At 48.2% G+C, this 13,512-nt stretch overlaps 1 protein-coding gene across 1 annotated transcript in view; it reads right to left on the bottom strand.

The window, feature by feature from the left end:
- LOC139405187 (anoctamin-3-like) overlaps positions 1 to 13,512 on the bottom strand; it is an 80,967-nt gene that overhangs the window by 2,109 nt on the left and 65,346 nt on the right. Inside the window, exons 22-24 of the mRNA XM_071147614.1 lie at positions 7,539 to 7,708; positions 5,721 to 5,873; positions 1,995 to 2,142 (exon numbers count right to left, since the gene is read on the bottom strand). Coding sequence (XP_071003715.1) covers positions 1,995 to 2,142; positions 5,721 to 5,873; positions 7,539 to 7,708 — 471 coding nt within the window. The remainder of the gene's footprint in view (positions 1 to 1,994; positions 2,143 to 5,720; positions 5,874 to 7,538; positions 7,709 to 13,512) is intronic.

The raw sequence follows: 13,512 nt of genomic DNA, 5'->3' as shown, positions 1-13,512 counted from the left end.
ATTGTCCTGTCCAATAAGCTTACAGTAAAGTAACAATGATCAATGTCCTGTCCAATAAGCTTACAGTAAAGTAACAGTGATCATTGTCCTGTCCAATAAGCCTACAGTAAAGTAATAGTGATCATTGTCCTGTCCAATAAGCCTACAGTAAAGTAATAGTGATCATTGTCCTGTCCAATAAGCCTACAGTAAAGTAACAGTGATCATTGTCCTGTCCAATAAGCCTACAGTAAAGTAACAGTGATCATTGTCCTGTCCAATAAGCTTACAGTAAAGTAACAGTGATCAATGTCCTGTCCAATAAGCCTACAGTAAAGTAACAGTGATCAATGTCCTGTCCAATAAGCCTACAGTAAAGTAACAGTGATCAATGTCCTGTCCAATAAGCCTACAGTAAAGTAACAGTGATCATTGTCCTGTCCAATAAGCCTACAGTAAAGTAACAGTGATCAATGTCCTGTCCAATAAGCCTACAGTAAAGTAACAGTGATCAATGTCCTGTCCAATAAGCCTACAGTAAAGTAACAGTGATCATTGTCCTGTCCAATAAGCCTACAGTAAAGTAACAGTGATCATTGTCCTGTCCAATAAGCCTACAGTAAAGTAACAGTGATCATTGTCCTGTCCAATAAGCCTACAGTAAAGTAACAGTGATCATTGTCCTGTCCAATAAGCCTACAGTAAAGTAACAGTGATCATTGTCCTGTCCAATAAGCCTACAGTAAAGTAACAGTGATCAATGTCCTGTCCAATAAGCCTACAGTAAAGTAACAGTGATCAATGTCCTGTCCAATAAGCCTACAGTAAAGTAACAGTGATCAATGTCCTGTCCAATAAGCCTACAGTAAAGTAACAGTGATCAATGTCCTGTCCAATAAGCCTACAGTAAAGTAACAGTGATCAATGTCCTGTCCAATAAGCCTACAGTAAAGTAACAGTGATCATTGTCCTGTCCAATAAGCCTACAGTAAAGTAACAGTGATCATTGTCCTGTCCAATAAGCCTACAGTAAAGTAACAGTGATCATTGTCCTGTCCAATAAGCCTACAGTAAAGTAACAGTGATCATTGTCCTGTCCAATAAGCCTACAGTAAAGTAACAGTGATCATTGCCCTGTCCAATAAGCCTACAGTAAAGTAACAGTGATCAATGTCCTGTCCAATAAGCCTACAGTAAAGTAACAGTGATCATTGTCCTGTCCAATAAGCCTACAGTAAAGTAACAGTGATCATTGTCCTGTCCAATAAGCCTACAGTAAAGTAACAGTGATCAATGTCCTGTCCAATAAGCCTACAGTAAAGTAACAGTGATCATTGTCCTGTCCAATAAGCCTACAGTAAAGTAACAGTGATCATTGTCCTGTCCAATAAGCCTACAGTAAAGTAACAGTGATCATTGTCCTGTCCAATAAGCCTACAGTAAAGTAACAGTGATCATTGTCCTGTCCAATAAGCCTACAGTAAAGTAACAGTGATCATTGTCCTGTCCAATAAGCCTACAGTAAAGTAACAGTGATCATTGTCCTGTCCAATAAGCCTACAGTAAAGTAACAGTGATCATTGTCCTGTCCAATAAGCCTACAGTAAAGTAATATTGAGACACACATTGCCCTGTCCAATAAGCCTACAGTAAAGTAATATTGAGACACACATTGTCCTGTCCAATAAGCCTACAGTAAAGTAATATTGAGACACACATTGCCCTGTAGATTGGCACATTTACATGTTATAGGTAAAGTAAAAGGCCTGTTGAAACACAAGTCACCCCGTAGACTAGAATGTTCTGCTTCGTACGAAGAGACGAGAACAGACAGTAGACATAGATGACCAACGCGGGAGTAGAGGACATAGATGACCAAAGTGGGAGTAGAGGACATAGATGACCAAAGCGGGAGTAGAGGACATAGATGACCAAAGCGGGAGTAGAGGACATAGATGACCAAAGTGGGAGTAGAGGACATAGATGACCAAAGCGGGAGTAGAGGATGGACCTACTCGTCCTGACGGTATCTCTTGTCCACACAGGGTCCGTATTTGAACGCGTAGACGAAGCGGGGGATGTAGTCGGAGGTGATGGCGATGACGAAGGCGTTGGTGATGACAGACAGCACGCCGATCCCCTCCAGGATACCGTGCCAGATACCTGTTAGAGTAGGGACAACAGCCTGTCAGACAGGGAACAACAGCCTGTAGGACAGGGACAACAGGGATCAACAGCCTGTCAGACAGGGAACAACAGGGACAACAGCCTGTAGGACAGGGAACAACAGGGACAACAGCCTGTAGGACAGGGACAACAGGGATCAACAGCCTGTCAGACAGGGAACAACAGGGACAACAGCCTGTAGGACAGGGAACAACAGGGACAACAGCCTGTAGGACAGGGACAACAGGGATAACAGCCTGTCAGACAGGGACAACAGGGAACAACAGCCTGTCAGACAGGAACAACAGGGAACAACAGGGAACAACAGGGAACAACAGGGACAACAGCCTGTCAGACAGGGACAACAGGGAACAACAGGGAACAACAGGGAACAACAGGGACAACAGGGACAACAGGGAACAACAGGGACAACAGGGAACAACAGGGAACAACAGGGACAACAGGGAACAACAGGGAACAACAGGGAACAACAGGGAACAACAGGGAACAACAGGGACAACAGCCTGTCAGACAGGGACAACAGGGAACAACAGGGAACAACACTACAGCTGGTCCGCAGAGAAACTCAGAAAAAGGGCTCAAGAGCAAAATGGTAGGAAATGGCATTTCCGACTTGGGATTTGACTATGCTCCTAACTATGCTAATGTGTATGTGGGTTACATGGAGAAACAGTCAATTTTCAATCCTCTCCAAAATGTTTTCTTGCCTCACATCATTATGTGGAAACGGTATATTGATTATATTTTTGTTCCATGGAGGAGTGATGCCAAACAGCTCCAGGCATTCTATGGAGGAGTGATGCCAAACAGCTCCAGGCATTCTATGGAGGAGTGATGCCAAACAGCTCCAGGCATTCTATGGAGGAGTGATGCCAAACAGCTCCAGGCGTTCCATGGAGGAGTGATGCCAAACAGCTCCAGGCATTCCATGGAGGAGTGATGCCAAACAGCTCCAGGCATTCTATGGAGGAGTGATGCCAAACAGCTCCAGGCGTTCCATGGAGGAGTGATGCCAAACAGCTCCAGGCGTTCCATGGAGGAGTGATGCCAAACAGCTCCAGGCGTTCCATGGAGGAGTGATGCCAAACAGCTCCAGGCATTCCATGGAGGAGTGATGCCAAACAGCTCCAGGCGTTCCATGGAGGAGTGATGCAAAACAGCTCCAGGCGTTCCATGGAGGGGTGATGCCAAACAGCTCCAGGCGTTCCATGGAGGAGTGATGCCAAACAGCTCCAGGCGTTCCATGGAGGAGTGATGCCAAACAGCTCCAGGCGTTCCATGGAGGGGTGATGCCAAACAGCTCCAGGCGTTCCATGGAGGAGTGATGCCAAACAGCTCCAGGCGTTCCATGGAGGAGTGATGCCAAACAGCTCCAGGCATTCAATGGAGGGGTGATGCCAAACAGCTCCAGGCGTTCCATGGAGGAGTGATGCCAAACAGCTCCAGGCGTTCCATGGAGGAGTGATGCCAAACAGCTCCAGGCGTTCCATGGAGGAGTGATGCCAAACAGCTCCAGGCGTTCCATGGAGGAGTGATGCCAAACAGCTCCAGGCGTTCCATGGAGGAGTGATGCCAAACAGCTCCAGGCGTTCCATGGAGGAGTGATGCCAAACAGCTCCAGGCGTTCCATGGAGGGGTGATGCCAAACAGCTCCAGGCGTTCCATGGAGGAGTGATGCCAAACAGCTCCAGGCGTTCCATGGAGGAGTGATGCCAAACAGCTCCAGGCGTTCTATGGAGGGGTGATGCCAAACAGCTCCAGGCGTTCTATGGAGGGGTGATGCCAAACAGCTCCAGGCGTTCCATGGAGGAGTGATGCCAAACAGCTCCAGGCGTTCTATGGAGGGGTGATGCCAAACAGCTCCAGGCGTTCCATGGAGGAGTGATGCCAAACAGCTCCAGGCGTTCCATGGAGGAGTGATGCCAAACAGCTCCAGGCGTTCTATGGAGGGGTGATGCCAAACAGCTCCAGGCGTTCCATGGAGGAGTGATGCCAAACAGCTCCAGGCGTTCCATGGAGGAGTGATGCCAAACAGCTCCAGGCGTTCCATGGAGGAGTGATGCCAAACAGCTCCAGGCGTTCTATGGAGGGGTGATGCCAAACAGCTCCAGGCGTTCTATGGAGGGGTGATGCCAAACAGCTCCAGGCGTTCCATGGAGGAGTGATGCCAAACAGCTCCAGGCGTTCCATGGAGGAGTGATGCCAAACAGCTCCAGGCGTTCCATGGAGGAGTGATGCCAAACAGCTCCAGGCGTTCCATGGAGGAGTGATGCCAAACAGCTCCAGGCGTTCCATGGAGGGGTGATGCAAAACAGCTCCAGGCGTTCCATGGAGGGGTGATGCCAAACAGCTCCAGGCGTTCCATGGAGGAGTGATGCCAAACAGCTCCAGGCGTTCCATGGAGGTGTGATGCCAAACAGCTCCAGGCGTTCCATGGAGGAGTGATGCCAAACAGCTCCAGGCGTTCCATGGAGGAGTGATGCAAAACAGCTCCAGGCGTTCCATGGAGGAGTGATGCCAAACAGCTCCAGGCGTTCCATGGAGGGGTGATGCCAAACAGCTCCAGGCGTTCCATGGAGGAGTGATGCCAAACAGCTCCAGGCGTTCCATGGAGGGGTGATGCCAAACAGCTCCAGGCGTTCTATGGAGGAGTGATGCCAAACAGCTCCAGGCGTTCCATGGAGGAGTGATGCCAAACAGCTCCAGGCGTTCCATGCTTTTCTTAACTCCTGTTCTGAGCATCTGAGATTTACTATGCAATCTGATACACATCAAATCAGTTTTCTTGATCTTCTGATCTTGTGTGAAGATAATGTTCTATACACTGATCTTTACAGGAAACCTACTGATCGTAAGCAGCTTCCCTTGAAAAACAGTTTGCCCTACAGCTAATTCTGCAAAAACCAAATGAGATTGACAGAAATATTGGCTGAGACGCAAAGAAAATTCAAGGAGAGGGGGTACAAAAATGACCAGATTAATAATACCGCCGTTGAGAAAATTGAAAACAAAACATGACCCTTTTTCAAGGTCAGTCTCGCAAAAATAAGCATTCTTGGGAATCGTTCACAAACATTGGCACATTCTAAAATCCGATGATAGTCTCGGTAATGTGTTTTCAGACCCTCCCTTGGTCGTATTCTCACTCGGGGCAGAAACCTCAGAGATCAGCTGGTAAACTCTGATTTACCACCCCAAGATATCCCTGCACAACGTGTAGTTGCGCCTCTACTGGATGGAAACTACAAATGTAACGGCTGAGCGCAACGCAATGGCACTTACACATGAGTCATCCATGCTGTGTTTGTCTTTATACCCGGATGAAGGCAGCTTGTCGGTCTAAACGTTTTTTTGCATCTGAGCTCCTAGAGTGTGCTGCTCTCCTTTATTTCTATACAAATATATGTTTTAAGTGTTCCACTCCGCTTGCCAGCACCTGGCACTAAAAAGGTGTGCGTTTCTTTCGACATCCCCGACTTGGGATTTGAAACCAGCAACCTTCCGATTGCAGGCCCGCTACCTACCGGTTCAACAGAGTTTTCAGTACTACTGACCTATGTCTGTGGCTCTGGCAGGCATGGGCCTCCTCCACTGGGTGACAAACTTGTAGGCATCCAGACGGATCTCAATGATGTTGTTGAGCAGAGCCAGGAGAGGAGCCAACGGGAACGCAGCTACGAAGATGGTGATGAAACCAAACTGGAGAACTGAGGAGGGAAGGAGGGGGGGGGGGGGGGAAAGAGAAGGAGGAAGAGGAGGAAGTGGTTGTGGTCAGGTTTTGAACATCCTGTTGTGGTGGGCCTCAGTAGAAGTCCTCTGTGGAACACAGTGACCTCAGTCAAAGGCGAACTGAATACAGGCGCAAGGCAACGTAACAGATTTAACCAAACACATTTTTATTGATTTAAAAAAAACACAACATAAAAACATCACAGAACCATCAAAGACCACATTGGAATAAGCGTTGTCCTCTGGGCTTTGTACTCTTTCACTGTACATTATTGTTATTTAATCAGGGAAGTTCATTGAGATCAAAGGTATTTGCCAAGGTGACATAAATAGCTGAAATGTCTGACCCATCTGCAGGTACTCATCCACCAGTCCATGGTAACATGGCTAATATGTCTGACCCATCTCCAGGTACTCATCCACCAGTCCGTGGTAACATGGCTAATATGTCTGACCCATCTCCAGGTACTCATCCACCAGTCCATGGTAACATGGCTAATATGTCTGACCCATCTCCAGGTACTCATCCACCAGTCCATGGTAACATGGCTAATATGTCTGACCCATCTCCAGGTACTCATCCACCAGTCCATGGTAACATGGCTAATATGTCTGACCCATCTCCAGGTACTCATCCACCAGTCCGTGGTAACATGGCTAATATGTCTGACCCATCTCCAGGTACTCATCCACCAGTCCGTGGTAACATGGCTAATATGTCTGACCCATCTCCAGGTGCTCATCCACCAGTCCATGGTAACATGGCTAATATGTCTGACCCATCTCCAGGTACTCATCCACCAGTCCATGGTAACATGGCTAATATGTCTTACCCATCTCCAGGTACTCATCCACCAGTCCGTGGTAACATGGCTAATATGTCTGACCCATCTCCAGGTACTCATCCACCAGTCCATGGTAACATGGCTAATATGTCTGACCCATCTCCAGGTACTCATCCACCAGTCCATGGTAACATGGCTAATATGTCTGACCCATCTCCAGGTACTCATCCACCAGTCCATGGTAACATGGCTAATATGTCTGACCCATCTCCAGGTACTCATCCACCAGTCCATGGTAACATGGCTAATATGTCTTACCCATCTCCAGGTACTCATCCACCAGTCCATGGTAACATGGCTAATATGTCTGACCCATCTCCAGGTACTCATCCACCAGTCCATGGTAACATGGCTAATATGTCTGACCCATCTCCAGGTACTCATCCACCAGTCCATGGTAACATGGCTAATATGTCTGACCCATCTCCAGGTACTCATCCACCAGTCCATGGTAACATGGCTAATATGTCTGACCCATCTCCAGGTACTCATCCACCAGTCCATGGTAACATGGCTAATATGTCTTACCCATCTCCAGGTACTCATCCACCAGTCCATGGTAACATGGCTAATATGTCTGACCCATCTCCAGGTACTCATCCACCAGTCCATGGTAACATGGCTAATATGTCTGACCCATCTCCAGGTACTCATCCACCAGTCCATGGTAACATGGCTAATATGTCTGACCCATCTCCAGGTACTCATCCACCAGTCCGTGGTAACATGGCTAATATGTCTGACCCATCTCCAGGTACTCATCCACCAGTCCGTGGTAACATGGCTAATATGTCTTACCCATCTCCAGGTACTCATCCACCAGTCCGTGGGCGTTCATGGGCTGCAGGTTCCAGTCTTTGTCCCACTGAGGAAGCTGTACTTTGTTCTCCACATTCTGTCCCCCTCCTGTCCTCTCCTTACTCTCTGTCTGCTTCATTTTCCTGCGAGACCACCAGTTCTGAAGCAGACTAGAGAGAGAGAGAGAGAGAGAGAGAGAGAGAGAGAGAGAGCGAGAGAGAGAGAGAGAGAGAAAGAGAGGACGATCATCCTGTGAGACCACCAGTTCTGCAGTAGACTGTAAACATGGCATAATACAATAAAACTTTAGCTATCTGTAAACTCAAACCCAATTGTCCCTGACGAAGTCCTGTAGGAACACTAAGCTGAACATGCACTGAGAAGGATTCCATGTGTTTTTTTCGTTCTTCAGCTGAACAAAATACTTTTCATGTGGTAATGAGACGAGATCTTGAGCCTCTCTCCATAGCTCAGACTGTACAGAAACACACAAAACCAGACCCAACATGACGACAGTTTGTAGCTTTATGCCAAGTCTGTTTCGCTACGTTTACACAGGCAGTACAATTCTGATACTTTCCACTAATTGGTATTTTGACAATTCAGATAAGAGTTTTGGCCAATAATTGGGAAAAATATCAGAATTGTGTATCCTGTGTAGATGCAGCTTAACACACACATCCAGGACAGCAGAAACACCAGACCAGGACAGCAGAAACACTAGACCAGGACAGCAGAAACACTAGAAACACTAGACCAGGACAGCAGAAACACTAGACCAGGAGAGCAGAAACACTAGACCAGGAGAGCAGAAACACTAGACCAGGAGAGCAGAAACACTAGACCAGGACAGCAGAAACACTAGACCAGGACAGCAGAAACACTAGACCAGGACAGCAGAAACACTAGACCAGGACAGCAGAAACACTAGACCAGGACAGCAGAAACACTAGGCCAGGACAGCAGAAACACTAGGCCAGGACAGCAGAAACACTAGACCAGGACAGCAGAAACACTAGACCAGGACAGCAGAAACACTAGACCAGGACAGCAGAAACACTAGACCAGGACAGCAGAAACACTAGGCCAGGACAGCAGAAACACTAGGCCAGGACAGCAGAAACACTAGGCCAGGACAGCAGAAACACTAGACCAGGACAGCAGAAACACTAGACCAGGACATCAGAAACACTAGACCAGGACAGCAGAAACACTAGACCAGGACAGCAGAAACACTAGACCAGGACAGCAGAAACACTAGACCAGGACAGCAGAAACACTAGACCAGGACAGCAGAAACACTAGACCAGGACAGCAGAAACACTAGACCAGGACAGCAGAAACACTAGACCAGGACAGCAGAAACACTAGACCAGGACAGCAGAAACACTAGACCAGGACAGCAGAAACACTAGGCCAGGACAGCAGAAACACTAGAAACACTAGACCAGGACAGCAGAAACACTAGACCAGGACAGCAGAAACACTAGACCAGGACAGCAGAAACACTAGAAACACTAGACCAGGACAGCAGAAACACTAGGCCAGGACAGCAGAAACACTAGAAACACTAGACCAGGACAGCAGAAACACTAGACCAGGACAGCAGAAACACTAGACCAGGACAGCAGAAACACTAGACCAGGACAGCAGAAACACTAGAAACACTAGACCAGGACAGCAGAAACACTAGAAACACTAGACCAGGACAGCAGAAACACTAGGCCAGGACAGCAGAAACACTAGACCAGGACAGCAGAAACACTAGACCAGGACAGCAGAAACACTAGACCAGGACAGCAGAAACACTAGACCAGGACAGCAGAAACACTAGACCAGGACAGCAGAAACACTAGACCAGGACAGCAGAAACACTAGACCAGGACAGCAGAAACACTAGACCAGGACAGCAGAAACACAAGGCCAGGACAGCAGAAACACTGGACCAGGACAGCAGAAGGACAGCAGAAACACAAGGCACTAGACCAGGACAGCAGAAACACTAGACCAGGACAGCAGAAACACTAGACCAGGACAGCAGAAACACTAGACCAGGACAGCAGAAACACTAGACCAGGACAGCAGAAACACTAGACCAGGACAGCAGAAACACTAGACCAGGACAACAGAAACACTAGACCAGGACAGCAGAAACACTAGACCAGGACAGCAGAAACACTAGACCAGGACAGCAGAAACACTAGACCAGGACAGCAGAAACAGCAGAAACACTAGACCAGGACAGCAGAAACACTAGACCAGGACAGCAGAAACACTAGACCAGGACAGCAGAAACACTAGACCAGGACAGCAGAAGGACAGCAGAAACACTAGACCAGGACAGCAGAAACACTAGACCAGGACAGCAGAAACACTAGACCAGGACAGCAGAAACACTAGACCAGGACAGACCAGGACAGCAGAAACACTAGACCAGGACAGCAGAAACACTAGACCAGGACAGCAGAAACACTAGACCAGGGCAGCAGAAACACTAGACCAGGACAGCAGAAACACTAGACCAGGACAGCAGAGCAACACTAGACCAGGACAGCAGAAACACTAGGGACAGCAGAAACACTAGGCCAGGACAGCAGAAACACTAGACCAGGACAGCAGAAACACTAGACCAGGACAGCAGGACAGCAGAAACACTAGACCAGGACAGCAGAAACAGCAGAAACACTAGACCAGGACAGCAGAAACACTAGACCAGGACAGCAGAAACACTAGACCAGGACAGCAGAAACACTAGACCAGGACAGCAGAAACACTAGACCAGGACAGCAGAAACACTAGACCAGGACAGCAGAAACACTAGACCAGGACAGCAGAAACACAAGGCCAGGACAGCAGAAACACTAGGCCAGGACAGCAGAAACACTAGACCAGGACAGCAGAAACACTAGACCAGGACAGCAGAAACACTAGGCCAGGACAGCAGAAACACTAGACCAGGACAGCAGAAACACTAGACCAGGACAGCAGAAACACTAGACCAGGACAGCAGAAACACAAGGCCAGGACAGCAGAAACACTAGATCAGGACAGCAGAAACACTAGATCAGGACACTAGAAACACTAGACCAGGACAGCAGAAACACTAGACCAGGACAGCAGAAACACTAGACCAGGACAGCAGAAACACAAGGCCAGGACAGCAGAAACACTAGACCAGGACAGCAGAAACACTAGACAGCAGGGACAGCAGAAACACTAGACCAGGACAGCAGAAACACTAGACCAGGACAGCACTAGACCAGGACAGCAGAAACACTAGACCAGGACAGCAGAAACACTAGAAACACAGACCAGACAGCAGAAACACTAGACCAGGACAGAAACACTAGAAACACAAGGCCAGGACAGCAGAAACACTAGACCAGGACAGCAGAAACACTAGACCAGGACAGCAGAAACACTAGAAACACTAGACCAGGACAGCAGAAACACTAGACCAGGACAGCAGAAACACTAGACCAGGACAGCAGAAACACAAGGCCAGGACAGCAGAAACACTAGACCAGGACAGCAGAAACACTAGACCAGGACAGCAGAAACACTAGACCAGGACAGCAGAAACACTAGACCAGGACAGCAGAAACACTAGACACAGGACAGCAGAAACACTAGACCAGGACAGCAGAAACACTAGAAACACTAGACCAGGACAGCAGAAACACTAGGCCAGGACAGCAGAAACACTAGACCAGGACAGCAGAAACACAAGACCAGGACAGCAGAAACACTAGACCAGGACAGCAGAAACACTAGACACAGACCAGACAGCAGAAACACTAGACCAGGACAGCAGAAACACTAGACCAGGACACAGAAACACTAGACCAGGACAGCAGAAACACTAGACCAGGACAGCAGAAACACTAGACCAGGACAGCAGAAACACTAGACCAGGACAGCAGAAACACTAGAAACCAGGACAGCAGAAACACTAGACCAGGACAGCAGAAACACTAGAAACACTAGACCAGGACATCAGAAACACTAGACCAGGACATCAGAAACACTAGACCAGGACAGCAGAAACACTAGACCAGGACAGCAGAAACACTAGACCAGGACAGCAGAAACACTAGACCAGGACAGCAGAAACACTAGACCAGGACAGCAGAAACACTAGACCAGGACAGCAGAAACACTAGACCAGGACAGCAGAAACACTAGACCAGGACAGCAGAAACACTAGACCAGGACAGCAGAAACACTAGAAACACTAGACCAGGACAGCAGAAACACTAGACCAGGACAGCAGAAACACTAGACCAGGACAGCAGAAACACTAGACCAGGACAGCAGAAACACTAGACCAGGACAGCAGAAACACTAGACCAGGACATCAGAAACACTAGACCAGGACAGCAGAAACACTAGACCAGGACAGCAGAAACACTAGACCAGGACAGCAGAAACACTAGACCAGGACATCAGAAACACTAGACCAGGACAGCAGAAACACTAGACCAGGACAGCAGAAACACTAGACCAGGACAGCAGAAACACTAGACCAGGACAGCAGAAACACTACACCAGGACAGCAGAAACACTAGACCAGGACATCAGAAACACTAGACCAGGACAGCAGAAACACTAGACCAGGACAGCAGAAACACTAGACCAGGACATCAGAAACACTAGACCAGGACAGCAGAAACACTAGACCAGGACAGCAGAAACACTAGACCAGGACAGCAGAAACACTAGACCAGGACAGCAGAAACACTAATTAATTAATTTAGATGTTGGAACATTGCTGCTATAACAGCCTCCACTCTTCTGGGAAGGCTTTCCACTAGACGTTGGAACATTGCTGCTATAACAGCCTCCACTCTTCTGGGAAGGCTTTCCACTAGATGTTGGAACATTGCTGCTATAACAGCCTCCACTCTTCTGGGAAGGCTTTCCACTAGATGTTGGAACATTGCTGCTATAACAGCCTCTACTCTTCTGGGAAGGCTTTCCACTAGATGTTGGAACATTGCTGCGAGGACTTGCTGCCATTCAGCCACAAGAGCATTAGTGAGGTCGGGCACTGATGTTGGGCGATTAGGCCTGGCTCACAGTCGGCGTTCCAATTCATCCCAAAGGTGTTCGATGGGGTTGAGGACAGGGCTCTGTGCAGGCCAGTCAAGTTCTTCCACACCAATCTCAACAAACCACTTCTGTATGGACCTTGCTTTGTGCACGGGGGCAGTGTCATGCTGAAACAGGAAAGGGCCTTCCTCAAACTGTTGCCACAAAGTTGGAAGCACAGAATCATCTAGAATGTCATTGTATGCTGTAGTGTTAAGATTTCCCTTCACTGGAACTATGGGGCCCGAACCATGAAAAACAGCCCCAGACCATTATTCCTCCTCCACCAAACGTTATATTTGACTCTATGAATTGGGGCAGGGAGCGTTCTCCTGGCATCCGCCTAACCCAGATTCATCTGTCAGACTGCCAGATGGTGAAGCGTGATTCATCACTTCAGAGAATGCGTTTCCACTGCCCCACAATCCAATAGCGGGGAGCTTTACACCACTCCAGCCAACGCATGGCATTGCACATGGGGATCTTAGGCTTGCGTGCGGCTGCTTGGCCATGGCAACTAATTTCATGAAGTTCCCGACGAACAGTCCTTGAGCAAACGGTACATATAGGGACAAACATAATACTGTAGACCACAAGAGGAAGAGGACACACTTAGAGTGCATTTGCCATTCTGGTAAAAACAGGAAACCAAGAAATAACAGATGTGGGATGGACTCATATGTTGTATGTGTATAAATACAGAGCCAGAGCTCAGGGAAGGGAGTTGTTCCGCGGACCAGCTCGGCTTCTGATATTTTGTATTAAAAGCCACTGAAAGTGGCGGAAAGTCACTGAGCTCTTCAGTAAGGCCATTCTACTGTCAATGTTTGTCTATGGAGAATGCATGGCTGTGTGCTCGATTTATACACCTGTCAGCAACGGG

The sequence above is a fragment of the Oncorhynchus clarkii genome, unplaced genomic scaffold (assembly GCF_045791955.1).
Source record: "Oncorhynchus clarkii lewisi isolate Uvic-CL-2024 unplaced genomic scaffold, UVic_Ocla_1.0 unplaced_contig_12468_pilon_pilon, whole genome shotgun sequence".
NCBI lineage: Eukaryota > Metazoa > Chordata > Actinopteri > Salmoniformes > Salmonidae > Oncorhynchus > Oncorhynchus clarkii.
This window is presented reverse-complemented; position numbering and strand designations above follow the sequence as displayed.